The sequence below is a fragment of the Brachyistius frenatus genome, unplaced genomic scaffold (genome assembly GCF_029030835.1).
Source record: "Brachyistius frenatus isolate BFR_SWC_R1_liver_20210118 unplaced genomic scaffold, ASM2903083v1 Contig_447, whole genome shotgun sequence".
NCBI lineage: Eukaryota > Metazoa > Chordata > Actinopteri > Embiotocidae > Brachyistius > Brachyistius frenatus.
In genome coordinates, this window is record NW_027211046.1 from 31,426 (window position 1) to 58,279 (window position 26,854).

Genomic DNA, 26,854 nt, shown 5'->3' on the forward strand with positions numbered 1-26,854 from the left:
AACTGGCTAAATATTTATCAAAGAAATGGTAATGATTGTAAATACAGACATTTATCATCCTTTCCAAAGCTTAGCCAAGTGTTATGAATGTCTGAAAATAACCATTCAAAATGCTAATCTTGGGGTAGCGTATATTGTGGGGAAAACCCACTTTGGGACTTGACTGATCTCTTCATCAAGAAGGTTTCCTGGTTAGTTCGTAATCTATTCAGAAGGTATTACACTTCTCCCAAAACACATTCGCTGCTTGTAAATGAGTCCTGATATATAAATGTAATCACTCGAAGTCACAATTATTCAGTGTTATTATGACAGCGACGGCAGAGCCGCAGAGTATCCCTCATGAACTGCTGTTGAATTCCACATCAAGGAGCCTTCCCTTGTTAAAGTGGCCAGCCCTCGGCTAATCAGCAGGAAGGCTTCTTTGTCGTTGTTGTGGATGGAGCAATCACTGTAATCGATAAGTGGCTGCTTCTGAAGGAGGCCTCCATAATTAAACTGAAACCCTTCAGCTCTTCCACGGGAGTCTCACTGTGGCTGAGGTGCTTGCTAGTCTCCATGGCGACTTCAAGATATGGATCAGAATTTGCAGAGGAGATGCAGAGTTGGGCGTTTAATTTTCTGACAGTGGTGGATAGCGCACTCTGGTCATCCCCCTGTGTTTTTATCTGGAGGGCGCTGGTAATGCACTTTGCGATGGCAGACTATTCTGAAGCACCCTCAGCTTTTAAATTGAATCACAGTCATGTAAGATGGATTAGTCCATTATGACCCCAATCATTTTCGAGAAAATATTATGCTATCCTATTCTGTCTTGTTTCTAGGAAACCAAAAGAGGTTTTCTTTTTCTTTTCTTTTTTTTCCCAGAATAAAGCACATGGTCTTCTCTCAGCTTTTTCTTTATTTTTGCCAACAATTTAAGTTATGCTTGAAACACAGCTACTGTATTAGAAATATTTTATAACATTTGCAACAGAAGAAGCTAAGAAATAAGTTAACACTGCAGTACAGTATCAAGTATAATCAGCACAACTTTCCTCCACACTGTACTGCAGTCAGTAGATACAACAAATTAGCATCTTGCACAAATGTACAGTTAAATATAATCACGCAGGCTCATCAGTATTCTGTTTACAGTGTTAAGCAGCTTATCAAATAGAAAAATGACAAAATAAATAACAATACAAATGCAAGGTAATTACAAGTGTACAAGAAAAGAGCCATCTCAGAGCTGACTGATGAAAGATTAGCCGTATGAAATCTGGAGTAGCATCGATTGACAATCTGTAGGAACTCTGTTCAGCATGTATAACTCCACCTCAACACATCTTTACCCAGGCTTCCCCATCCTTCCCTCACAACTGCCACACTCCTTAGAAACACTGTGTCATTCAACAAATTAAGCTAAAGCTATTTAATAGAACACGACCAATCGTTATTTAATGGGTTTAAATGAAATGGTTTGGTGTGGCCAAGAAGCACACAAGCATGAAGTTAGCAGCAAAAACAAAACCCTGCTTCCAGGCTTTACATTGCAGCACAGCATCCCAAGGAATTACCTGTAGTGGATGAATCCACACAATTTACGAACAATACTAACACCAAATGCCATTAAAGGTGATAGATCCATACCTGTTCATTCCACCTCAACATCTTTGTCTGGTGATGACAAGAGGTAACCAACAGTGACATCACCCGTTGGTTTGTGAACGGCCGTTATGAAGCCTCAAGTTTGTATTTTGGCCGGCGCCATCTTGCTAGTTCGGAGCACTTTGGAGCCAGAAGTGATCATATTTGGACGAGCTGGGGGGGGGCATTGATATCCTGTTATGATGTCACATGGTCAAAGCTCCTACAGTTAATGAACGTACAGTGCATTCGGAAAGTAGTCGCAGCGCTTCACTGCTTTCACATTTTGTTATGTTACAGCCTTATTCCAAAATGGATTAAATTAATTTTTTTCCCTCAAAATTCTACACACAATACCCCATAATGACAATGTGAAAAAAGTTTGGTTAAACTTTTCTATTAAAATTAAAGAACGAAAATATAAAAAGGTACATAAGTATTCACAGCCTTTGCTCAATACTTTGTTGAAGCACCTTTGGTAGAAATTACAGCCTCAAGTCTTTTTGAGTATGATGCTATAAGCTTGGCTCCTATTCTTGGCTAGTTTCTCCCGTTCTTCTTTGCAGGACCTCTCAAGCTCCATCAGGTTGGATGGGGAGCGTCGGTGCACAGACATTTACAGATCTCTCCAGAGATGTTCAATCAGGTTCAAGTCTGGGCTCTGGCTGGGCCTCTCAAAGACATTCACAGAGTTGTCCCGAAGACATTCCTTTGTTATCTTGGCTGTGTGCTTCGGGTCGTTGTCCTGTTGGAAGATGAACCTTCGCCCCAGTCTGAGGTCCAGAGCGCTCTGGAGAAGGTTTTCATCAAGGATGTCTCTGTACATTGCTGCATTCATCTTTCCCTCCATCCTGACTAGTCTCCCAGTTCCTGCCGCTGAAAAACATCCCCACAGCATGATGCTGCCACCACCATGCTTCACTGTAGGGATGGTATTGGCCAGGTGATGAGCGGTGCCTGGTTTCCTCCAAACATGACGCTTGGCATTCAGGCCAAAGAGTTCAATCTTTGTTTCATCAGACTAGAGAATTTAGTTTCTCATGGTCTGAGAGTCCTTCAGGTGCCTTTTGGTAAACTCCAGGTGGGCTGTCATGAGCCTTTTACTGAGGAGTGTCTTCCGTCTGGCCACTCTACCATCCAGGCCTGCTTGGTGGAGTGCTGCAGAGATGGTTGTCCTTCTGGATCGCTGTTCCTGGTGGAAGAGTCCTAGTGGTTCCAAACATCTTCCATTTACGGATGATGGAGGCCACTGTGCTCATTGGGACCTTCAATGCTGCAGAAATTTCTCTGTACCCTTCCCCAGATTTGCAAAAATTTCAAAAAAACTTTTTTCACGTTATCATTATGGGGTATTGTGTGTAGAATTTTGAGGGGAAAAAATGAATTTAATCCATTTTGGAATAAGGCTGGCATGTTACCTCTACTTACCCATCAAACTGATGCCTAATGGTTCGCACGTGCCCACAAACAGTGGCATCCAGTTATTGTTTTAACTTTGTTGACTATATTGTTGCATGTTTCAGATCAGATTTATGCTCTAACATGCACAGATGTTTTTAAGAAGAGAAAGACGGGAAATGCAAACACTATTGCTTGTTTTTGTGGTCGATAGAGCCGACAGAATTTTCAGAGGGGCATCTTCTGGAGGCTGGACAATCAGGGTGGACTAAATGGGAGGGGGGAGCCTTAAAGAGACACGAGCTAAAATGGCCTGCTGTTTCAAACAGAGGCTGAACTGGCAGACTGCATAAAGGTCGTGTATGGGATAAATAAGTCAGTTTTGGAACTGGAAATTATACGAGGATATGTAATTAGAAACCTAGGATAAAAATTATAGACATAGAAATATGCACAATACGTCCCCTTTAAGCCATTGAGTTTTTCATAATCTGCTGCTGTAGCACAAGCTCTCCTCGTGTGCGTTTTTTTTTTTTCTTTCATTGTCACACTACTTGTTTCACATTTCACGATGTCATCCAAGCAAAACACCATAAATCCCTCGAGGGGAGTCCGTCCGACAGTGTGTGCTATTATCCCCATTTATACAGTCCACAGCCTCTGATGACAGACTATTATCCTTTATTTGAGTGTGGCCTTTCAACACATCATGTAACATGTTCCTTGTGAGACACACTGAAATCATATCTGTTCTCCTTCAGATTGTCTAAGTTTTGAAGTTCTACAAACAGGAAACATCAAATAGCCAGCTGCTGGTAGCTAGCGGTGGTAATGTTTCCTGGTTCAGTGGACGTGGTCGTTTGGTTGTAGAGAAAGCGTCTTTTTCCAAAAAGTTATTAGTGTTTTGACATAATCGAGACATTATTAATATCAGTTGGAAAAAAAAAGTCCTTTAATCAGCCTAACGTATTAACTTGTGAGTCCTTCATCCTTTACTGCAAAACTAATTCTGTACATTCTGCCCTGATAGAACTCGATTTAACAAAAGAGCAGCTGAGAGATATTCTGCACACCCGACAGATACAGCACTTCGTCAAAGCTAAGCAGAACGGGCATGTACGGTACACTACAGTACACTTTAAATCAACACTGTCATTGTAAGAAAAATAGGCAGGAATGCATCATGCTGCCAAAACAATGTCCGTCTCCTGCTGTACACAGAAAAAGTCAATATTTATTTATCGCCTGCATCCCCGTCTCTGGGGACGTCTCCAATCATGCTATAGAAAAATGACTGAAGTTGACAGAGCAGAGATTCATTTGGACTGCCGTTACCAGTCCCCCCCTTTTTTTTCTTTTTTTTTCAGTCACATGATTCAAAGCGTGATGATGAAATATCAAAATCCAAACGGGAAAGAAAGCATACAAAATCACAAGCAACACACCTCATGACCATTTTAACTGTGGCTTTAGCCAACTTTGTTCAAATGCAAAAGACTTTAAATTATCTACAAATTCACATTTGTTGATTTTTTTTTTTCCTTTAAGTTTTTCACTTCCTTTGATTTCTTCTCGGTTTCAATATGTTTTATCTGCTCCACAGTTAACATAAAGTCAACATTTCAGTGTTAATCAATATGCCATGGTTTTACATGTGTGCATGTCAACACATTTTTGGCCTTGAAAATATTTCCACACGAGGGGAAATTCTGATAAACTGTGGATTATTATTATCATTATTACCTCTGACTTATCCTCTGGTATGCAAAGCTGAAATACTCATTAACTTCAGGATATTCATTGATTGATGTCCCCACTTTTATACGTGTCAAGATCCAGTGAGGCACATAAATTACTCAATGATATACCGCTCCGGCTAATACCATTTGGTTTGTCTTAAATCTGCTACAGATATTCTTTGTGACAGATGACAGCCGTTTTTGTAACTTGAAAAATGGATCAATAATTTCCTTAAAGCAGTTTGTTTGTTGTCACAGACGGGAATCTCAATAACTCTCTCTCTCTTGTGGTTTGCTCCTTGACTTCATATCTGTTTTGAACAATGATGTAAGTGAAGAGAGAAGTGTTTCCAACAGTGTTCTTTACAGGCAGATTTTAGCATTCTTCAGTGATTCTGCTCAAACACTCTGTGAGGGCTCAGCACGACCCATGAAAGTCAAGTAGATGTCCAGAAAATATGACAACAGGAATCCAAGCATCAGTGGTTTGATGCTATTCAGGATTTTTCCATTTGAGCACAAAACCTCCACAAACTAGGCTTAAATGTCCTTTGCGACTTTGATTCAAATGAAAGGAACATTGAGTCCCAAACTATTATTCTACACAGTTGATGGTGGCAGAATCTTACATCCGTCTGTCGGGTAAAAGACAAAACAAAAGGAAGTGTTTCTTTTTGCATTAAAAACAAAAAATGTTCCATTCCCGACTTTTACTCAAAAGGTTGGCTGAAACATACAGAATACATGAAAAGACTTCCCTACTTCTCCAAGTGGAGAGTGGTTGACCTTGTTGGTGAACAAACTATGCCATAATTCATCTCCAGCTGTCGGTGGGTATCGGTGGTTTTTGGTCCTGCTCCGTGAGGCTCATTTATCTCATGTTGATGTTAAAGATAGAGATGAGAAAGTGTTCTCTGTCATGCAGGTTTTTCTTCTCCAAAGTACTCACCAAACTCTCATTTGTTTCTTTCAATGTACAAGCAAGTATTTCTCAGATTAACTGAGAATTAAAGTCTTTTGTTGCAAATTATTCCCCATCTAGTTTATGACGGTACCAAGGTGGATAGTGTCAGAACAATTCATTCTTTGCTTGCCAGGTGAGAAACCTGTAGGTGTTTCCTTATCCCTTTTGCATCATCATAAAGTCCTCTACTCTTGTACTTCAAGTTACAAGCTGGGAAGTTCTGTTTCGTAATCTTTCTTTAGCATTTGGATATACTCTTTGGGCCGTCACTGTCGCGCCACTGTTGCTGCCTTTGCAAGGCATTTCCTGCGAGGAAAAACTGATACAAACTTTTTATCGAAAAGTAAGATCAGTGACACTTCTTATCTATTAACTTTACCTATTCCTTGTAATGTCCAGTTTGTCAGACACATTTCGTGCAAAGATCTCTTAAAACTCCGTTGTGGAGATCTGGGTGACCTCCGATTGCAGGTCTTGCTGGATCCTCCTCGAGCGCGAGCTTTGGGGGACCCGGTCCATGCCTAGTCATGCCGGCTTCTTGCCATCTTCTGTTGGAGCGCAGACGGACACTGGCTCCCTGGCAGCGTTGCGGCCTCTGGTCAGACTGTTCTGCTCCACGCGGGTTCGAAAGGGGAGGCAGAAATCCCTGAAGCATCGCTTGAAGTTTTCGTCCAAGAATGCGTAGAGGACAGGGTTGAGGCTGCTGTTGGTGTAGCCCAAGGCAATGCACAAGTGCCAGCTAGCTATCACAAAGGGATTCCTCGTGTCGATCTCCACCATGGTCTTCACAATGATAAATATGTGGATGGGGGTCCAGCAGATGATAAAGGCTGCCACCACCACCAGGACCATGCGGGTGATACGGCGCATGTTGCGGTCTTTCTCCTTAGAGCCTGAGAGCAGACGAACACTCCTCAGGCGCAGGATCATCAGGCCGTAACAGATGGTGATGACCATCACGGGGACCACGAAGGCAAAGATGAAGACGCAGATCTTAGTCACAGTGTCCCAGTACCAGTCAGGGTCAGGGAACTTCAGCATGCACATGGTTTTACCTGGAAAGAGAAGGCAGGTAGAGTTTGATCAGATAATCAAATCTCTTTACATTGTAAGCATGACCTTTTTTGTCACTTCCCATACACACTGTTAATTTCTTTACACGTTATTTAAATAATTGAAAATTCAAACGGTGTTCTGCTTCATCCTCCTTTGGGGGCTGAAAAAGCTCTAAGGCACCTTAAAGCTCCTTGAAATAAATCAAAGGTCATTTATTGCACTACTATCAGCAAAATGTATCCACAAAATTCAAGAACTCTGCTTGACTCAAAGGACTGCATAATTTGTATTTATCATGAAATGTGGAGCAGAAAATATTCATGTACAGCTGCATTCATTTTTCACTGTTTACTCAGGGGGTTTGATCACAATATGTTTCAGTGAGGGATTACTGAAGGCTTTGTTACAAAAAGGGCATATTACAGCAATTGTATAGCATTGGCACTGGATGTAAATCATAGGTTTCAGAATAGTCCAACGTGAATGTCCAGGAACACTGGGCGGGTTTTTCTGTCAGCTACCTATTAAACTGTTTTTGTTTTTCTCAAAGAATCATGTTTTCATTGAGAAAGCTACAACTTGAGCCCAAAGACATAGAATAATTGGACAAATAAAGGATGGTTTTTCAACATACCTCCAACCTTAATGCAGCGGCATAAAATAAAAGACTGCAAGGGTTTGTGATTCTGGGAAAAAAGAAGTACCCTGAACTCAAATATTATTATTGTCATGTAAATAGTTCAAATGTTTCAAAGGCTTTTCCACCCACTCTATGAATCCTACCCTACCAATGACCCTGAACGATCCATTAAGGATTCTCAATCACCATTGTTGCTTATCTTTGGTGTATCATGGACGTAAGCTCTGGTGAGGGACCAACTTGGCTTGGCCTAATAAATGCAAACTATGCACATCAAAGCCGGTTGGATTACATGCTGTTCTTTACACTTTGGCGATAAGTCCCCTTTTGTGAACAGTATAGATTCAACTCTCACCCACTTCTGGAAGACAATTACTCATTGTACTGCAACGAAACATTGGAAGAAAGCATAATCTCACCGTTATCTGTCACTTTGGTCACAGCCATTATCATAATGGGCACGCCAATCGCTGATGACAGGACCCAGATGAGCACGTTAATCATTTTAGCCTTGACCGGCGTCCGAAACTCCAGTGCCCTGACCGGGTGGCACACGGCGATGTAGCGGTCCACGCTCATCATCGTGAGGGTGAAGATGCTCGTGAACATGTTATAGTAGTCGATGGCAATTATGAGCTTGCACAGGACTTCCCCAAACGGCCAGGTTTTCATAAGGTATTTGGCGCTCTGGAACGGCAGCGTGCTGGTTGCCAAAGCGTCGGCCAGAGCCAAGTTGAAGATGTAGATGTTTGTGGCAGTCTTCATCTTGGTGTATCTGGTTGTGACCACAGAGCAGAGAAAAGCTTTTATTGCATCTGCAGTAAATTACATTTGGTGATATGTCTCTGTTCTGGGACCTCCCTGCCTTGTATGTTTATACATGGAAAGCCTAAAGCCGAGAGAGAGCAGCAGCAAGACTCCAGACAGAACAGAGCAGACATCAATGACAACAGAAATGACACTGATTAAATATGACAAAGTATAATGGGAGTAGCTGGGGTAGCAGTGGGTTGCAGTGCCGCTTGCAGAGGAAGATTTTCCAATTAAATGCATGGTGGGGAATCAACTGATGTGGACTGGTGGTTAAGATCAGCTATTACAGCTGTCATTTAAGGTGAGCTTGACTTTGTGGCCTGCCTGAACTATGACCTATGCTCAATTTAAAATAAAATAAGTTTAAAAGTTGAGTTTATTAAATATAGCACCATTCACAGAGAACGATCACAAAGTGCTTCACAACGGAATTGGGGAAAACATTTTTTTTTTAAATACAAGAAACAACAACCTTAAAAACCACATGAAATTACAAGCACTAGACATGAGTAGGTGAGACAAAGGCCAGTTCAAAAATATTTGTCCTAAACTGCTTTTTAAAGGCGTCAACAGAGAACATGGGATGTATGTCAGCAGGAAGAGCATTCCACCGTGTTGAGGCTACCATTGCAAAGGCACGGTCACCTTCAGTCGAGAACGAGGCACAACTAGTAAACAGAGACCTGAGTGACCCAGCGGTGATATAAGGATGGAGGAGTTCAGAGATATATACTCGGGTGCCTGACCATGGACTGCTCCATATATGAAAATAAGAACCTTACAAAGGAATCTTGAACCTGATGAGAAGCCAAATTTGAGAGGATAAGATGGTCTTGTTTTGGAAGACCTGGTCAACAACCTTGCAGCAGCATATTGAACCATTTGTAGACTGACTGTCCGGAGACAACTTGTTTAGGTAGGTGAAGCAGGTTTCTCAGTAGTCTAGCCAAGTTGATATGAAAGCGTTAAACGATCAAGGACAAGCTCCAGTTGTGATACAACAGATGTCAGTTTGAGACTGTTTCTTTCATGTAAGAAACACATACGTGTCAACAACTTGACATGTTGATCGAAATACACAGCCTGATTAAATATATCACAGAGAAGAAAGGATCCAATACACCGAGCAACCTTGGAGGCAATGCTAGCCGAGGATGTAATGAGGACCTCAGTCTTTGCAGCAGCAGCAGTGAGAGCTGTCTCAAAAATGGGATATGGGGATTTAAAATTGATATTCACTTGTGCAGCCTGTTTTTATGGCTTGGATGAAGAGTTAAATCCCTCGTTATACATGTGCCGCATAGAGCTGTGGACATCTGATGCAAATTCCTCACAGCCTAGATATTTTTTTCTAAATGCGTAATTTGAGATAATGTTGCCTCGTTGGCCTCTCATCAGGCAGTCTACTTGCTGGGAAGGCAACAGAAAAGAAAATACTGCTACAGGTGAATTGAGGTTTATATATGTTGTATGAGGCTGGATCCCCTTTTAGCTTAGGAATGTTAAAAAAAAAAAAAAATGTTTTTGTGTGTGTGATGAAGGTCCTTTTTTCTCATATAGCCAATGACAAAGATGTATGGTCTTCAGCACTGAACTGGTTTTGACCAATGCATTTGCTTATTGGGGCCAGAAATTCTCCTTTGGGGCACAAGGCTCCTCTCATCAACCTCGCAAGATTTATTCATGTTATATCTAACTTTATTTTGTTTTCTAGAAGATAGTAGGACTTTCATTAACCTTTACAAATAAATACAACCTAATTTAAATGCATAGAAAACTGCTCAAAGTCACAAAGAACAATCAGAAAAGTTCCAATAAATGTTTGTTTTTGTTTTTTTTAATAAAGAATTAGTTGAATGCAAAAGGACAGTACATGACATATCAGACTCTGTGTCTGACATTCATCTTAGTGGTGCAGAATTTATTGTTTTGTTTCATTAGAAAACCCCTTATGTCCGATGTTTAAATGCATTTACTTTGCTTCTGCCCTTGGGGCTTTAGTGGTAGCGATTGGAGGGGGTTCCAGTTATAGCCAAACTAAACATGCCAGTATTCACTAGTTTTTATTGAGCTAAGCTGCCCTGTGAGAGACACAGTTTAGTATTTTTATATGTATGTGTTCTTGGTGGAACAAACTATTGGCCTTTTGAGCAGTAGAAATGCAGGATACATGGCCGGGTCTGTGTAAATGCCGCGCCATGTCTTGGACCGCAAATATTTGCTACAACAGGATAATTACAGAAATTAGTGTCACATTGGGGTACAATAAGCGCTGTAAGGTAGTTAAATGTTAAACATTTCTGCTTGAGTGATACGCAAATTAAGACAGAGCAAACTGCAGTTTGTCTTTAGCTTGTGTGAGCTTTTTGGCTAGTAGACATACCACTCTTTTCAGTTTCTGGTGTCACCCTTTAAGGCTGTAATGTTTGGAACTGCATTGCATTCACCAAAGGAAAAGAGAAATGGAGGCCTTATCTTGATACAATACGATACAACTTTAATGTCAATACATATTCAAATTAATTTAGCATTCTTAGTCTGTTCTGTTAAAAGAAATGTACACAAAACACATTAGTCCTAACAGTCATAAGAAACCAATTATATCCTCAGAATTCACATCTCAGTAATCAGTACAGTGATTCTAGTTCAACAACAGGATAAAATGATGTGTAAATACATTTTTCAGCCTGCTGTGTTTAAATTGAGGGACTGTAAATTACCTATTAGAGAGCAAAAGTTTGTATTGTCCATTTAACACAGCGAGGAGTCAGAGGAGAGACTGTTGGCAAGTATCTCGCAATTATCACTTCTGTATCTCATAATTATGACTAACATTATCACGGGGGGATCTTGTGTAAAAGGTTTAGGTGGTTATCTGTCATTACTAATTGAGAAGACAGCTGCAATATGGCCCTTTCTGATTTAATCAGCTTTTATTTCCTCCTCGGTTTGAGACAGTGAAATATATTATTGATGGCACTGAGCTCTCTTGATGCTATTTTTAGCAGAGGATTCTGTTTTCTGTTGTGCATATATAAATATGAATTCCTGAAATATTGCATTAAACATGAAAGTCTTCAGTTGTGTGAATATGTGTAAACTTTACAAAAACAGTAAGTATAATGTGAACATGGATTCAGTGAGCACAATTTGATTTAGTCTATATTTGTTTACGTTTTGAACATAAACTATGCAAAATTAACCAAGAACAGGATTCAAGTCAGTAAGAAGCTGCGCGGATTTCTTTGAAGAACAGTTTTCCTAACCATGATGAAATAGTTATTATGACTCACCCTGACTATATGGTTTTGTTTTCTAAACGTAACCACGTGTTTTTCTTTTTCGTAAACCTAACCACACAGTGTTTCATGCCTAGGCAAGACATCGACACACTTTCAATGGGTATATTACATGCTTTGGCCTGCGACCTGGCTGCCCAGTTGCCTTGAATGGAACAATCCCCTGCCTTTTTCTGTGGACACGGGTCCGTCGCACACAGAGCCTGGAGTAGGTGAACACATTTTTTGCTTTACTTAAAGAATGCAGGGGTGAGACATTGATGTAGAGATGTCATGTACGATCACGAGTCTGCACAAGGTGTATTATTTAGAAAATTGACCAGATGCTCTATGCGTTGCTCTATCTGACTTGTTACGCTTCAAAATAGACATGGGGCCTATCGTTAGCGTAGCGGAGCAGCGATCTGCGTCTGTAATGCTGTGGACATGAGCCACTGTGTGTCTGGTGAAATGTGAACCATTGACTGTCATAGCAGTGATTCGATTTGGTGGTTACGTTGGAGCCGGAACATAATGCAGAGGGAATGGTGGGAAACACTCCTTTTTAAGATGAGGTGGATACAAATATCTTGGAGATATAAGATCTGACAGCGATCTAATGACAATAAATAATAATTATGGGACACGTATGTTTCCCAGTTTTCTGACACAACTTTTACTTTTTCAGTTTATTTTAGACAAGGTCAGTATGTAAGCTAGAAATTAGCTCAGAGCATTAGATTGTCTTTGGGAGTTGGTCCATTATATTCGTGACAGAACTGTGGGATGACAGGAACGTTGTCTGATGTAATAAATCAGTCTAATGTGAACGTAGGCTTCGGCTCAGTCAGGAAATAATTACAGTGAACGCTGTCAGAGTCCAATCAATTGTTCCCTTATTCACTCTCGGCTCCAGCTTTAGTTTCCAGATGACATCAACACGACATCCTGTGTCTCCTCAGATCAGCTGAACGTGAAACTGATTCAAATCTCATTCATGAATCAGACTGAATTGTCGGGAAAAATACTTTTTGATGTGTAACAGCAGGTAAAGCACATGCGTGATTAATTAAGAAATCAGGGGCTGAATTTCATTCAGGTGTGCCAGGTCTGGGTGGGAGCTGCTGCTGTGCAAGCTGGGTCAGTGTCATGGCTCACCGGCACACGTAACACGTAACCAATGCCCTGTTGGGACTAGATTTATCTCTAGGGGAGGTGTAATGATTCTAACATAACCTATTCTGTTCAGTGATTTCAATAGGATGCAGAACGGTGTCCTTGTATTTTATTTCTGGTATTATGCTCCTTTTTATTTTAATAAACATCAATTTGCTTTTAAACATATGTGATATTATATTCACCAAAACATGTTTTTATTTCTTTAAATCCATCTTTCCTTACAGACCAGATTCCCTTCTCTCCTCCATCAGCCTATTTCAGGAGCTTAGATGACAACTCCAACTGGCTGAAGGAGTGAGCCCAGTTTCATCCACAACGTCCATCAAGTGGCCTCTGATTGTCAATGGGAAGGAGAAGAACCTGCTGTAGTTGCAAACTCCGACGACAGACGTTCCGTATTTCCATACATCTTAGAAAAGGCCGGAGAAGTACTTATGAATCTTTGCATAATTCATTATTTTCTGATTTCAAATGAGAATCCAAAACCGGAAAATGAAAAAGTTATTTGTTCAACAAAATTAAAACTATTATAGCTCCCAGCTACAAGTAGTTAAGTCCTGGTATACTTCCACCCCCACTCCTTTTTTTCACCTATGTAGGCGTTGTTAACATTTACATTAAAAGTTCCTGTTTGTATTCGTAGATGTACAGACGGCTACCTGTGGATTAGACCTCATACTGGAGAAAACATACAAATACAATGATAAAGTGTCTTTTTAGGGATTCTAAGTGTATTTTTAGACATTTCTTTGTAATGAACATAGGAGTCACATAATGAATGACCTAAAGCTGTGTATCCGGTCCGTGTGTTCAGATTCACGTGTTCAGGTGTGATTTTTGACCTTGAAATCACATTCACAGGTGTAGAGCATCTCATCTGTCCATCCATATGAAATAAATCATAATTCATCTAATTCTTTAAAATATGTTCACCTCGTGTTATATGTCTTAACACTTCAGGGGACTTCGACTCTATAAAATGAATTCAGTATTGTTTTTAGTTAATTTTTTTCAATCTGGACATAGGAAACTGTAAAGCCAGCAGCAGATGGCTGGTTTTCAACATGTTCTATCCATCCCTTATCTACACCCGCTTTATCCTGAACAGAGTCATGGGGGGGTTGGAGCCGGTCCCAGACAACTTTGGGCGGTGGCTGGGTTCACCCTGGACATATCGCCAGTCCATCGCAGGGCCAACACAGAAAAACAAACAAACAGACAACCAAAATTCAAGCTCACACCTACAGGCAATTTAGAATCACCATTTAACCTGACATGCATGTCTTTGGACGGTGGGAAGAAGCCAAAGTACCCAGAGAAAACAAACGTGCAAACCCCACACAGAAAGGCCCCAGCCAAGATTTGAACCAAAAACCAATAAAAAACCTTTTTGCTGTGCGGCGACATTGCTAATCACCATGTTGCCCCCTCGTTGTGTGTTTGATCATCTTAATCCGATGTCTTTATTAGGTTCCACTTACAGCAAAGAAAAGCTGTGAGATTTTGTTCGTTACATAAGGGCTGCATGTAAAGCAAGACCAGCGTGAATGTGACGCTTTGAACCCTGGGAAAACAAATAAAAACACCTCTTACATATATAGGAGATGGAAAAGGACCTGTTGGAGTTATGGATCATAGCACATGTTATGAGACAAAATCAAAACAGTGCAGTGAGACAAAAACTGCCCTCTTTTTAAGCTTGGATCTCAATCCATTTGAAGCCTTTGATTCACCACCTAAAGCCTGTTTTTTGACACGGGGGAGAGGATTATGTTTAGTCACTTTCATAATTGACCTGTGATAGAAGATGAAAAAGAAATCACTTCCCTCTTTCTCTAATCCAAGCTAACAAAATGCTGCTTCATGGCAAGCCTGCCACTTCTCCCTCCTTTCAGTAAACAAGTGCTGGTGTTTGTGGGCCTCAGAGCTACAACATCCAGTCTGTTATATCGCGTAGAAATGGTGAAACTGTGGAAAGACGTGGAAATAATGTTGATAAGTCTGAAGCCTTTTGCTATGTAGACTCAGTTAGTACCAAGTGGCAACAAACAGTGACGTCACCCGTCGGTTTGTGAACATCCATTATGAAGCATCGAGTTGGGATTTTGGACGGCACCATCTTGCTAGTTCAGAGCGGTTTGGAGCAGGAAGTGACCATATTTGGACGAGCTGGGCAGGAGCGAGTGGTGGATCTGACTCAATCTGATTGGAAACTCGAGGATACTACATCCCGCCCACCAATAGTTTTAACCTGACAGCACCACAGGCCTGTCAGACACTTTTTGGAGGTCATTCTCTAATTAATGACAGGATGGCCTGAAAAGTAATAAGGAGCGACTTTAGTTAGCTAAACCAAAATAACTCACGAAGAAATTTAGACTGAGAATTTTATAATATTAGTTCAATGGGAGTCTATGGAGCCGGAAGCTTTTTGGAGCCAACCTCTAGCGGCACTCGATGGTATTGTAGCACTTCCGCATCGGCCTAATTTTTCAGACCCAGAAGCTCCATCCACTTTTATATATAGTCAATGGTTTATACCCATGAATGGAAAATCAGGGGTAGACAAATAGGGAAAGACAAAGTTCAAGCTTTCTTAGCCCTAAGGTGATGTGACATCCATGCTTGCTTTCAGGAACTTGGCGAGATTCTGAGGAATCCATAAAACAGAAATGAGGTTCAGAGACGTGGCTACAGTGGAGGCTCATTTGTGGTATTATGGTGCAGGAAGCTCGGCTGCATAGTGTGCATCCTCTCACCAGGCGACAAGCACAAGACAAGACTTTAATTTCACACCAAGCAGTGACAGGTGGCTACGTATAGAACGTTTGTCCCCGCAATCACATAACTGGTCTTGAGGTCATGTTGTGGTTAAATGTTCAGTGAATAAATCAGCAATTATGTGTCAAGAATTCTGAATTTAATGGCCTTTTTTTTTTTAAAGCATGTTCCTCTTTTAGTTTTCTTTGTTTAGTGGGGTTTTAGTCACCCACTTCCTTTTTAGTTTTCTGTGTTTCTTTTCAGCATGGACGCCTTGCTAAATGGCTATCACGGCTGTCCAATCCTTTCCTCCTCACATACATCAGAGGAAAAGAAATACCGCCTCAAAGCAGCACATTACTAAAGGGCTCTCTGGCCCTTTATTTCTAAGCAAACCGTGATGCACAGCCTCCACTGATAGTTTCCCATATTGACCATCCTGACATCTGATCTGTGTAGATGGGCTATGTGAACGATTTCAGCCTGTTTACCTCATATTGACTGCCATTTATCACATCTTGTCTCCCCTGGTTTATTATTTAGCTCGCCATTAAACCAGCTAGGCACTATGTAAATTCTAACTGGCCATGTGGGAGCGCTATACTTCACCAAGTGACACGCAACAGAATAATGAAACTCAGAAAATGCTGTAAAAGGTGTTAGGTGAGCCACAAATATAACCACATCAATGTAAAACAGTTAAACAATTAAAGTGAAAAGCATATATAAACATACTTTTCCTTTAACCCCCCGTCAATTGATGAAATATTTTTAAACCTATATTTACTTTTATTCTTATTCTGCTTATTGTCAAGTTTATCATTAAATTCCTTTATTTTAGTTTTTGGAGTCATTTATTTTCAGATTTAATGAGATTTAATATTTCCCGTATCATAGAATTTTGTTGAGGACCACATTTGCATTGTCTCAGTACTTTTACCTGATCTCACAATATCTTGACCTCATCTCACATCACGTTTGCCTTATTTTGTAATTACATTGACATTCCTTCTGGCCAATACTGAAAGGCTGAACAGTAACGCGCTACAGTAACTGCCGTGGTTTATAATACACTGCTCCAGGCTGTGACTACAGGGAGGGTTCAGGCACCGTCAGCTGCGTCTGGTCAGAAATAAGTCTGCACAGTTGCATTTAGAATGAAAACTAAAGGAGCTGTTTCAGCAGCCATTTCACTGGCCGCTGTCAAGATGGACTGTATGTCTGATTACGACAGCAGCTTTGGGATGGCGCTGCTGTCACTGTCTGTAGCCATTGCTGAGATTGTTTGTTTTAATTCTGTTTGTGACACATTCATTTGTAATAGTTGAAACTCTAGACATGCAGCAGTTGTGTATGTCCAGCGGGCTGGCTGAGTGTTGCATTGAAGCTTTTCCTGAACTCCCGTGGTGTGTTGGTAACATATCTGTCAAAGTATTACCACCGGTTCAAACAGTAACAACTGGACACAGCTGGACACATGCGTGCTTGAAGCCCAGCAGCAGCCAAAGTCAGAACAATAATCGCATCTAGCCACGGCCTCTCCCTGCACAGCCAGGTAGAGCTGCTGCCGCTCACAACCAGCACTTGAATACTGCCGGCCTTTTAAAGCAAATAACGATCCCTGAATGCATCACGTTAAGTGTCACATCATCTCTCCTTTCCCTTGTCTGCAGGATGTTTCCCTTAACTGGCAGTGTAACAGAACTGAACTGAACTAACACACCAACTGCTCATTTGGATCAGAAGGAATGTATATTGTGAGAGGGAAATCAAATCTAATTGTAAAGTAATGCTAAAGTAGTCATCAAAAAACGCTCTCTGTGACCTTTGGGAGGCTCAGTGTGTTTTTTGGGTTTTTTTTTTTTACAGCAAAGACAACGTAGCTAGCTAAATTTATCTTAACCTCAGTGCTGCATTAATGGTTGGGAATAAATATATTACAAACAAACATATTTATAAGTAGAAATATAGAAACTTGGGTTTGTACACCACATAAAATGAATGCTTTTCTGTATTCATCTCATCTGTGCAAAAAAAAAAAAAAAAAAAAAAAAAAAAACACAATGGAAATGTCCTTATTTGCATATTTGTAGAAAACCTCTGGGAAGAGCCAGAACTGGAGATTATACATCTCACCTGGCCGAGGAACGTCTCAGGATCCCCACAAGTAGCTGCACGTTTGGGCTAACTTGCTCAACCCGCAGCCACCACGACCTGACCTCAGATAAGTTGCAGAGGATGGATGGATGGATGGATGGATGGATGGATGGATGGATGGATGCCTTGGGTTGGGTTAGGTTGTTCCTTCTGTAAGGCACTCAGTTTAATTCCTGAGGGCAGTGTTGTAAATCCAGACAGAATAATGATGAAGAATCTTGTTAAAAAAAAAAAAAAAAAAAAGCTTACTGTCGGAGTAGCATGATGGTGCAGCACCTGGGTGTCACGTTGAGTGCTGAACAGCTTCTTTATATTTTTATATTCAAGTGTTTGACAATATCAACTCTGCAAATGTAGATGTTACTGAGGCCGCTGATGAATAGGAAGTATTTTTTTCTACCATTCATGAATCAGATCATTTAAAGGTGCAATTGGACCATTAAACAGTGTCAGTCTTAAATATGTATTAATGAACTTTGTAAAAAAAACAACACTCAAGACAAAATTGTTATTGTTAATTTTATACAATGTTGTGAAAGGGTAACAAGCAATAGGATTTACATATAGGGGTTGGTATCAACCCAAGGTACAACAAGTCACAATGTTAGAAAGATGCATTAAAGGGTTAATGTCTCCCTTTTAATGATGTCAAAATAACCCAAACTTTTTTATTTAATGCTTAGTTGCTGATTCTGTGTGCATTAGCCTGACAAGTATAATCATGATGGAAATAAATGTTTTCATTCAAACTGGCTTAGTTCTCTCATTTGTTCCTGATAAAGGCCGACAGTGTACACAGTACAGCACACTCTGCTCCTGTAAGCATTAGGAGGGACTGGAGGGAACAAATACTCAGTTATATGTTGCTCACATTAGTTTTACCAGCAACTAAAGGGTTAACTCACACATGCAGTACCGACGTTCACCAGAGGGGTCATGATCTTCACCATGAAGAATCTCATTTGGTTGATTTCTGCTCACTGCTGTTGAGGATGTTTATTTATTTGATCGTTAACCAGACCGACTCCAAAGGAAGAAGTTTATTTTAAGTCTGAGAAGAATCTCCGGTGAGTGACGGATGCGTTGCTAACAGTTATCCGTTGGTGTAGAGCTACAAAGGAGGACAGTTGTTTAGTTGGGCTAAAGATACCGATCAGGAGAGAAGAGGAAAAAACAACCAGTCGGAGATAAATATTAATTTGTTGATGAATATTATTTTACGTGGTTGATATCTGTGATTGTGGAGCTACATGTGCGCGCTGAGGGTTAACGCGTCGGGACCTGTTGAACCGAGCGGGAACGATGACGTCACGTTCTTGTTTTTAGCGCCAGAAGTAAACGGTCAGATTGAGAACAGCTGTTGAGTGTGTTGCTTAGTAACGGTGGACGTTTAAATAATGTCTGTTAGGTATAAGTGACAGATGTCACTGAGACATGAGGACATGTGTGTGTGAAATATGTTAATATTGACCATAGTGAATATTATATATATATATATATGTGTGTGTGTGTAATACTATTTTACTGGTCATTTACTGTTCCACCAACAATAGAGTTTATAAATTATAGTACTGACATCATATTAAATTCTGCTGCATGCAGATTGTTTTTTTTCTGTATGGATCTGTGATGGAGACAGCGATCCCCAGAAACCTCCACAGAGCTGGAGCTGAGTGACCCTGTGACCCCTGATCATCTTCTCCGTGGGTGAAGCTGCATTTGGTCTTCTTGGATTCTCCTGCCGAGGAACCGACGAGCAAAAGATTCAGATAAGAGTTAGTCTGAGAGCCTCCAGACGTACACTACCGGGTAGTAGACTGAAAGACAAGAGACTGAAACTGACTGACTGTGAGAGAAATACCGGTATTGAGGTTATTATTTGAATTTGTTATTTTTCTTTTATGTTGTTCCCTTGATTTTCTGTGTTAATAACTATAATAAATTGCAGTTTAGTTCCTTGTTTCAAACTGCAAACATTTGCCGTGTTTCATTCACTCCCAGAGCGACCTGAAGACAGTCCTAAACTTAACACAGGAAATCTAGTGTGTTACATATTCCTTCACTAACCTTTCTGATAACCTTTTACTGCATTTTGTCAGTTTCTGGACTCCACAGAGATTCACATTCAGCTGTAGAGAATTAACCTGTGCATTTAGATAAGCTCTGATCTTAGGCAGCGTGGAGCTCCACTGCATTGTGAGACGACATCAGTCCTTTCAGTGTTAATGCAGAAGTCAGGCTGAACTCTTCTACGTTTTCAGGGCCGAATGCCACACACACATGCTGCCATAAATGCTGCTGGGTGAGGTAGAAGACAAGCCCTGGGTTGCTGTGACCATGTTGACTCAGCCCGGGAAATAAACAAGCTGTCCGACCAGCGTCTCACAAACAGTCATATTCCTACTGGCAACGAGCTACCATGTTGTCAGCCAAATTTCCACTCCCAGTTCCTAAAAAAAATAAATCTTCCACAAGCTTTGTTGCGTGAGCGTTATGTTTTGTCTTTACCAAAATATACCACTACTCACTACCAATGTGGCTTTAAAAGAACTGCTGTCTCATGAATAATAACAATAATCCAGAGAAGAAAGAAGCAGCAGCTCAGTAAGAGTCTACTTCCACACAAACGTATCCACCACTCCATTACCTGCACATCAAACTGATTTTAAATAAGGGCCACTTGAAAATAAATTGCATGCTCACTGAACCAGTTCTTATCTAACTGGTGTGGCAGCAGGAAGGCGGAGGAGAGGACGGCTGGAAGATGAGAGGAGCCTCGTACCGCTGACCCATCCTGCGTAACAGAGTGGACCGTCTCCAAAAGTGTCAGTGTCAGCCTCTCCATCAGCAATCAGACCCCGAAGAAAAGCCCAATGCCCAAAATACACTGACATGAGCATCCATGCAGCCTCTCCTGTAAATGAGGTTGTGTATCTGAGTGTCCCTGTCCAGGAATCTAAGTGGAGGCCAAAATTCATGAGCTTTTACTATTTTTACAAGCAGCCCGAGAAAAACTAATTAAAGGCATGGTTTCAAATGAGCTTCTGGTTTCTTAAATCAAAGTTACAATTTCTGCTAAAGAAACTAGTTGAGTCATTTGGGAGAAAATTAATCCATTTTGGTAATCAATTATTTATAAGTAAGTTATTTTATTGACTCTGAACAGATAAGCTCCAGTAGCCTTTCATTAACACCACCTGTCATGTTACAAATCTGCTTATTTATTTTGATTTTACACTGAACGAACGCTATTAATTATATATGGAAGATATTTATTGTTGGTTATTTTTCGTACAATTGAACATTTTCAATCAATGCCAGCAAGTATCCAATACATAATATTTCTAACTTGATCTATTTTAACAAATATCACATGACCTATTTTTGTAATTAGTTTACCGAATTCCAACTTTTTTATTGATTGCTTATTACAACCGTGATTTTGTTACCTTTAACTTTAGCTATCTGACCATTTATCAAATATTGATCACTTTAAAACCATTTGACTGATACTTTAAGCTAACTATTTAAGTTTTTTATTCATTAGTTTTAATTAACTACTTAAACTGTTTGTCCATTATTAGGTGTCTCTGCTTGTTTGCTAACTCTTTTTCATGCATGTTGTGGAATATGCAATGATTTTTGTTATCTATGTATCTGGTCATTATCTTTTTCGATGAATTGCTTGGTCTATAAAATCAGGGTTTTCTCTTCCATCATTAGACTTGCTTTTTCTTTTTAATTGGTGTTCCACCACTAAAGGGGCAAGAAAGAAATCTACCTGCTGTTCACCTGAGATATCTGACTGAAGAGGAAAACTCGTCATATGCTGTTAAATCACTTTCTTTCCTCTGCTTTTCCCTGTCTGATGAAAACCTGATCCCAAAAATAATAAGCCTGTTATCATATAAAGTAAAGGAAACAGACAAATATCTATAATTTCTAAGCTGAAAAGGAATATTGAGCATTTTGCTTGAAAAGTGGTATTCAATCTGTGGTTCGCATCTGAAGCCTGGCATTTGATCCTGCTTCTCTGTCTCTTCTTATTTCTTGTCATCTATCGACTGAACTAATTATCATCAAACCATATTTCTGATGCTACTTAAGGCTATTATTTTTTCAGCGACTCTTCATTTTTTTTTTATTCCAACAATGTGATGCAGCCAGTCTTCAAGTTGACAGTTTGTTTGGCTGCGCTGTAAACAGTTTGACTGTCTCGTTATTCTGTCCTCAGAGGAGGTGTCTGACCACACTTCGACAGATAACGAACATACTGTTGTATAGAGAGTCAGACGAAGAAGTAAAGTTGAATGAACGTTTACTGTTTGTTTTCCTCTTCTCATGTACAACAATCTTTTTTTTGTAAAACTGAAATAAGGACAAAATAAATCACTCAATCAGTATGTATGTCAAAATAAAATGACATATCTTTTCTGATGTACCACACTGAATAAAACGCTGTGCTAAATTACCTTCCTTTTCAACAAACAAGGCATGGCTTGATAATGAACTTTTTTGCTGAGTCATCACAATGCTTTACCTTAACTTTGATGCTAAAAAATACTAGCTCCATAAAACGTCCCTCTTTATGTTAAAGTTCTATGTAAACATTCACTAAGCAGTACAATTCAGCACACCTGATATGTTGGTACTCACAAGCATTGCTTCTCAAGGCACTCAACGTAAGAAAGGCAGAGGATCAGCTGCCCACATGTGATCATCCCTCACCTCTGCTGTGAGCTGGGATCATTGCTCTGGCCACATCATGTGACCCTATTGGCCAATGAATGAAAAGAAGACTTCTACTGCTAAAACTAACTGCAATAACACATGCAACCACCAGGGGGATAAATTAAACTAATCTAAACATCAACCCAATATACAGAACACATGTCCTGCATTCTCTTGGGAGCTCTGATTTTGCACATTTGCAGAAATTAGTGTTACAGATCCATAATATGCGATTCCTCCCATGACCAATTGGGGAACAAAGTTAGGGCAGCTGCAGCTTAGAGTCACCACACCACCCTGTCACTCCGAAGTGTGTAATACACCCTTCAGTCCACTAAAGGATACTGTTTCAGAGTCTTTGTTTGCCTTGCCTCTGTGGAAAAATGTGATTATTTAGGTTCAGCCACAAAAAAAAACAGGTTTAGGAAAAGATGTCTTTAAAGAAATCCAACTCACTTTGTCTTGAATCCTGCTCTTCTGGTATTAAGTCCTGTGTTTAACTCATCCAACCACTGCCTCCTCCGACTATACTGCTTCTTTACCTCGCTTATCTTTAACATGCATCACACGACCTTCATCACCTCTGGTCATAGACGGGTGTACTTTTCTCACCAGGGTGAGCCATCACACTGACACAGTATCCCCTGCTGGACTGATGGCTGTATTACATGCCTTGACATAACCCACAAAAGTGATGAGAAGTTTTGTGCAGAGAGCTTAACTGCCTCGTACTGTGCAAAAAAATAAATAAAGATATTCTGCTGCTCTCCAGGAATGAAAATGTAATCCTCCAGCAGCACAAAAAGTAGCAAACAAGTGTGATCAATGACCCATGTCGTATAGCTGCTGCTGTAAGTGATGCCTATGCATACACTTGTTGGTATATAGCAAGTATATTAGTGGCTTTAAGTGTCAGCTCGACCAAAATTCCCTAATATATATTGTATGTAAAAAAACAAAGCAAGTTCTGTCAGTCATGTATAAACTAACACCAGGCACTACTGGATGTTTCCCGAGCTCTAATCCATCTCCTTTTTCTCCCCCATCTCCCCCTTCGTCTCTTGTTGTATTCTGGGCCTTGTTTGGCCCAATCTTCTCACTCTGACTCCTGAATGTAAATCAGGGGCACAGATGTGAATATTTATGAATTGTGATTGGCACATGCAGAAGTTCTTTATTCTCCCCTCTGTCTGTACTCCTTCTGCTGCTGTCTTCTTCTGCCCTCTATTAATATACTGTCAACTACTATTTTGACAAGGTGCTTATATCTCGTTAAATACATTATACCCTGCCTAGTCATGTTGGTGGTCTGAAAAACAGCCGCTTCACCTCCTGTCTCGCCAGCATTATCTGCAACTTGAATTAATTGTTCCTGCGCCCCTGCTTTTCCTGCCAGCAGGAGTAATTAATATTTTGAGTGATATTGGGGGACGAAACACGTAAATTGAATGTTAGAGATTGGTCGTTAATTAATATGATGATTGAAGCCAAGAAGAGCTGCTGCAGGAGATAGAAATGTTTATTCCTGAGCTGGGAAGCTGCTCAGGAAATGGGTGGAGGTTTTATTCTGCTGTTTTTGTGACAATTAAACTCCAAACATCCACTAATGGACAGAAATGGATTTAGTCTTGAAAACTCGTTCAGCATTTGGAGGCACCAATTTAAGAGTTTAGAACTACTATCGGTGCAATTCATAAAGATTTTAGCCAAAATATAAAAAAGGTGAGTTTCTGTAGCGCTTCATTAGAGGCAAGTGCAAAGAATACACTTTCAAATGATGTCCAAGTCTCCTTCTGAATCTCCAAACAGCAGGATTTCCTTCTTCCATCAAACCCAGTGAAGAGGAGAGTTTAGCTGTTGAGCCACAGATGTGTGAGCTGTGGGGACTCTGAGCCAGAGTCACACCATATTGAGAATCTGAGACACAGAGGCTTGACTGTTTAAAACCACCATCCTTTATGCATTAAACTTTAATATGTTGTTGCCCTGCACAGAAATAATGAAAGAACGATGTAATATTTTATGCAGGGAACCCGAGAATACTTGTGCAATAATTCACACACAAACGCAGGCAGTGACACAGACACACGCGCACACACACACACACACACACACACACACACACACACACACACACACACACACACACACACACACACACACACACACACACACACACACACACACACAGTGATAGATGTGAATACAACCAGTGAAAAGAGCAGCAGCGGGCAGCAAATACTGATTGAACTTGTAACTTTATTAATTACAACACACTAAAACGGTCTCATTTGGGTGTGGTTCTGGATATTTCTTGCTGATTTCCGCAGGTGAACTTCATTTATCGATTTTAATTACATTTTAGAAACCAACAATAGAAAACCTCACTTTTTCCCAGCATGAAACCTTCCAATTAAATGTAAATCACGTATTGAAATACGTATACTGAATACTTTGATGAAAGCAGACAGACAGTAAGTGCCCAAAACTGGCACTATATGGAGTGCATGTGGGAATTTCACGTGGAATCTGGGCTTTGCTGCTCTCACAATCAGCACCGGGTAACATGACTGTAATAATAGTGATAAAAATGACCGTGTTTACCTGACCACCCCGTACATGACGAGGATGTTGCCCAAGAGTCCCACCACGCAAATGACGGAGTAGAGCGCCGTGATGGATATGGCTATGATTATTCCCGCGGTGCTCCTCACGGGACTCTGCTGCTCCGTGTAGTTCTGCAGCCTGTCGCCCATCAAGCCGCTCTCCTCGTCCGGGAAGGTCACATTGAAAGGGATGACGGAGTACAGGTCGGACAGGGAGAGCTGCGCTCCGGGGACCGTGTAGGGCTCCATGCTGCGGCGCTGTCCACTCTGCCCGCAGTGCTGAAAACTTGCTCACACAATGATAGCGAGGCAACTGACGGTTTGAATCAAAGCGGGGGGAGAAAACTGTTCCGGTTGAAGGCAAAAAAAGTGGAGCGAAGCGCGCTGGAGAGTTTCCAGAGAGCCTCTGCGTAAAATGACTTATCTATCCAGATGGAGGAGGACAGTAATGTGGCCCCTCGGCAGCTGATGTGTCTGTGTGCTCTGGCTGTGTGTCCACCTCTTATAGCTCTGAGATCCCCACCTCACCGCCCGGCAGCTCTCTTAGACCCGTGCGTTTACGTCAAAGCTGCGCTTTTATCCGAACGAGGAAGTCAACGGCGAATGGCAAGGAGATGTTTAACTTTATAGGAAGAGTCCTGGTGGGATCTTTGGCTTTCAATATTTAATAAAGACTACAAAAACAACTTATTTATAACTTATAACATTTGGAAGAGTAAGCAAACAAGCAATGTGACACTGGAGCATCATTCATTTTGTCTCCAGCTGTTCACCAACTTAAAATTGGCTGGCTGAAATATAATTTGTTTTCAAGTAGTGAAAACAATTAGCCCAGCAGACAACCAACAAACGACTCCAAAATGTATGGGTGTGTAATAGGGATTCACATTGTTTTCAACCACCCGGGACAAAAACTAAAATCTGGAAAATGTAGTTTAAAAACTGAAATGTAAACAATATGACGACATAATAAGGAATTTACAGAAAACCATGTCAATATCATACTTCTTGATCTACATCAGTGGATGGAGTTTGTCTTTTTCCAAAAAAAAAATTAATAAAAAAAATGCAGATTTCAAATGTTTACTTTTTTAGCACTTTGATGACTGAAATGTCCATGCTGACCAAGAATTGCATGTAACAGAATGTTTTGGCAGTTTGAAACCAGTTGTGACCGAAACACTGACATGCATTGCTCCTTAAAGTATGTTTACAGCAGATTGCACTCTACTATTAGCATATTATGAGGTTTAAAGTGCTCAAAAAATGGAAATGTAAAAATACAGGCCCTTGACAAGCTTCAGATTTATTTACATTTTTCTTTAGCTAAAACCCTCAAAAACGGTGAATCCTAATTTCAGGACCGGAGCAAACTTCTGGCCTATGTTTTGTTTGAACTTGGTGCTCTGGCTCAGCATGTTGTACTAACCACACACTTGTGGGGCTGAAAAATAAAGCCAACACTCAGTTTTCTTAATTATATATCTGTCACAAATTTCATTAGTTCTTTTATATGTTTTCTTTTATTCATGATCTGATCTTTACTTTTAACTGTGGCATCTGTAATTTTACTTGTCGACTGTGAGTTGAATTGTTTTCCAGATCTTTCTCCGTGAAACACTTTCTAATTTCAATTGTTGACAGTGAGTTATGGATTTGATTGTTTTCCAGCTCTCTTGTATTGTCTTTGTTTGTGAAGCACTTTGTGACAGTAGTTTTTGAAAGTGCTACATAAAAAAAATATATATTTTGCTGAAGTGGATAAAGCCCTGCTGCTGATGCAGTGTAGTAAGAGTTGTACTTGACATGGTGGTGAAGTTTTGTTTTTGGCTCTCACTAAACTGATTGCCACCATATTTTTAAGTTGCCATTTACTGCATCTGTCAGTGAGGACTGACCTTTTT

General features: G+C 40.4%; 1 protein-coding gene across 1 annotated transcript; it reads right to left on the bottom strand.

Annotated features, from left to right (window-relative positions):
- Positions 1–2,721: 2,721 nt before the first annotated feature.
- On the bottom strand, positions 2,722–25,442 carry LOC138637248 (delta-type opioid receptor-like). Its single transcript, XM_069725781.1, has 3 exons — positions 24,949–25,442; positions 7,846–8,201; positions 2,722–6,785 (listed from the first exon to the last, which is right to left on the bottom strand). Exons 1-3 carry the CDS (start codon positions 25,197–25,199, stop codon positions 6,256–6,258), a joined length of 1,137 nt encoding a protein of 378 aa, XP_069581882.1. The 5' UTR covers positions 25,200–25,442; the 3' UTR covers positions 2,722–6,255.
- Positions 25,443–26,854: the final 1,412 nt, after the last annotated feature.

What these genes read in the sequence shown, in the direction of transcription:
- LOC138637248 (XM_069725781.1), bottom strand. Translation starts at nt 25,199, where the DNA reads ATGGAGCCCTACACGGTCCCCGGAGCGCAGCTCTCCCTGTCCGACCTG. An exon ending in GTCATGTACGGGGTGGTCAG is followed by an intron (nt 8,202 to 24,948) that starts GTAAACACGGTC and finishes GGTCACAACCAG; the next exon opens with ATACACCAAGATGAAGACTG. An exon ending in GACCAAAGTGACAGATAACG is followed by an intron (nt 6,786 to 7,845) that starts GTGAGATTATGC and finishes TTCTCTTTCCAG; the next exon opens with GTAAAACCATGTGCATGCTG.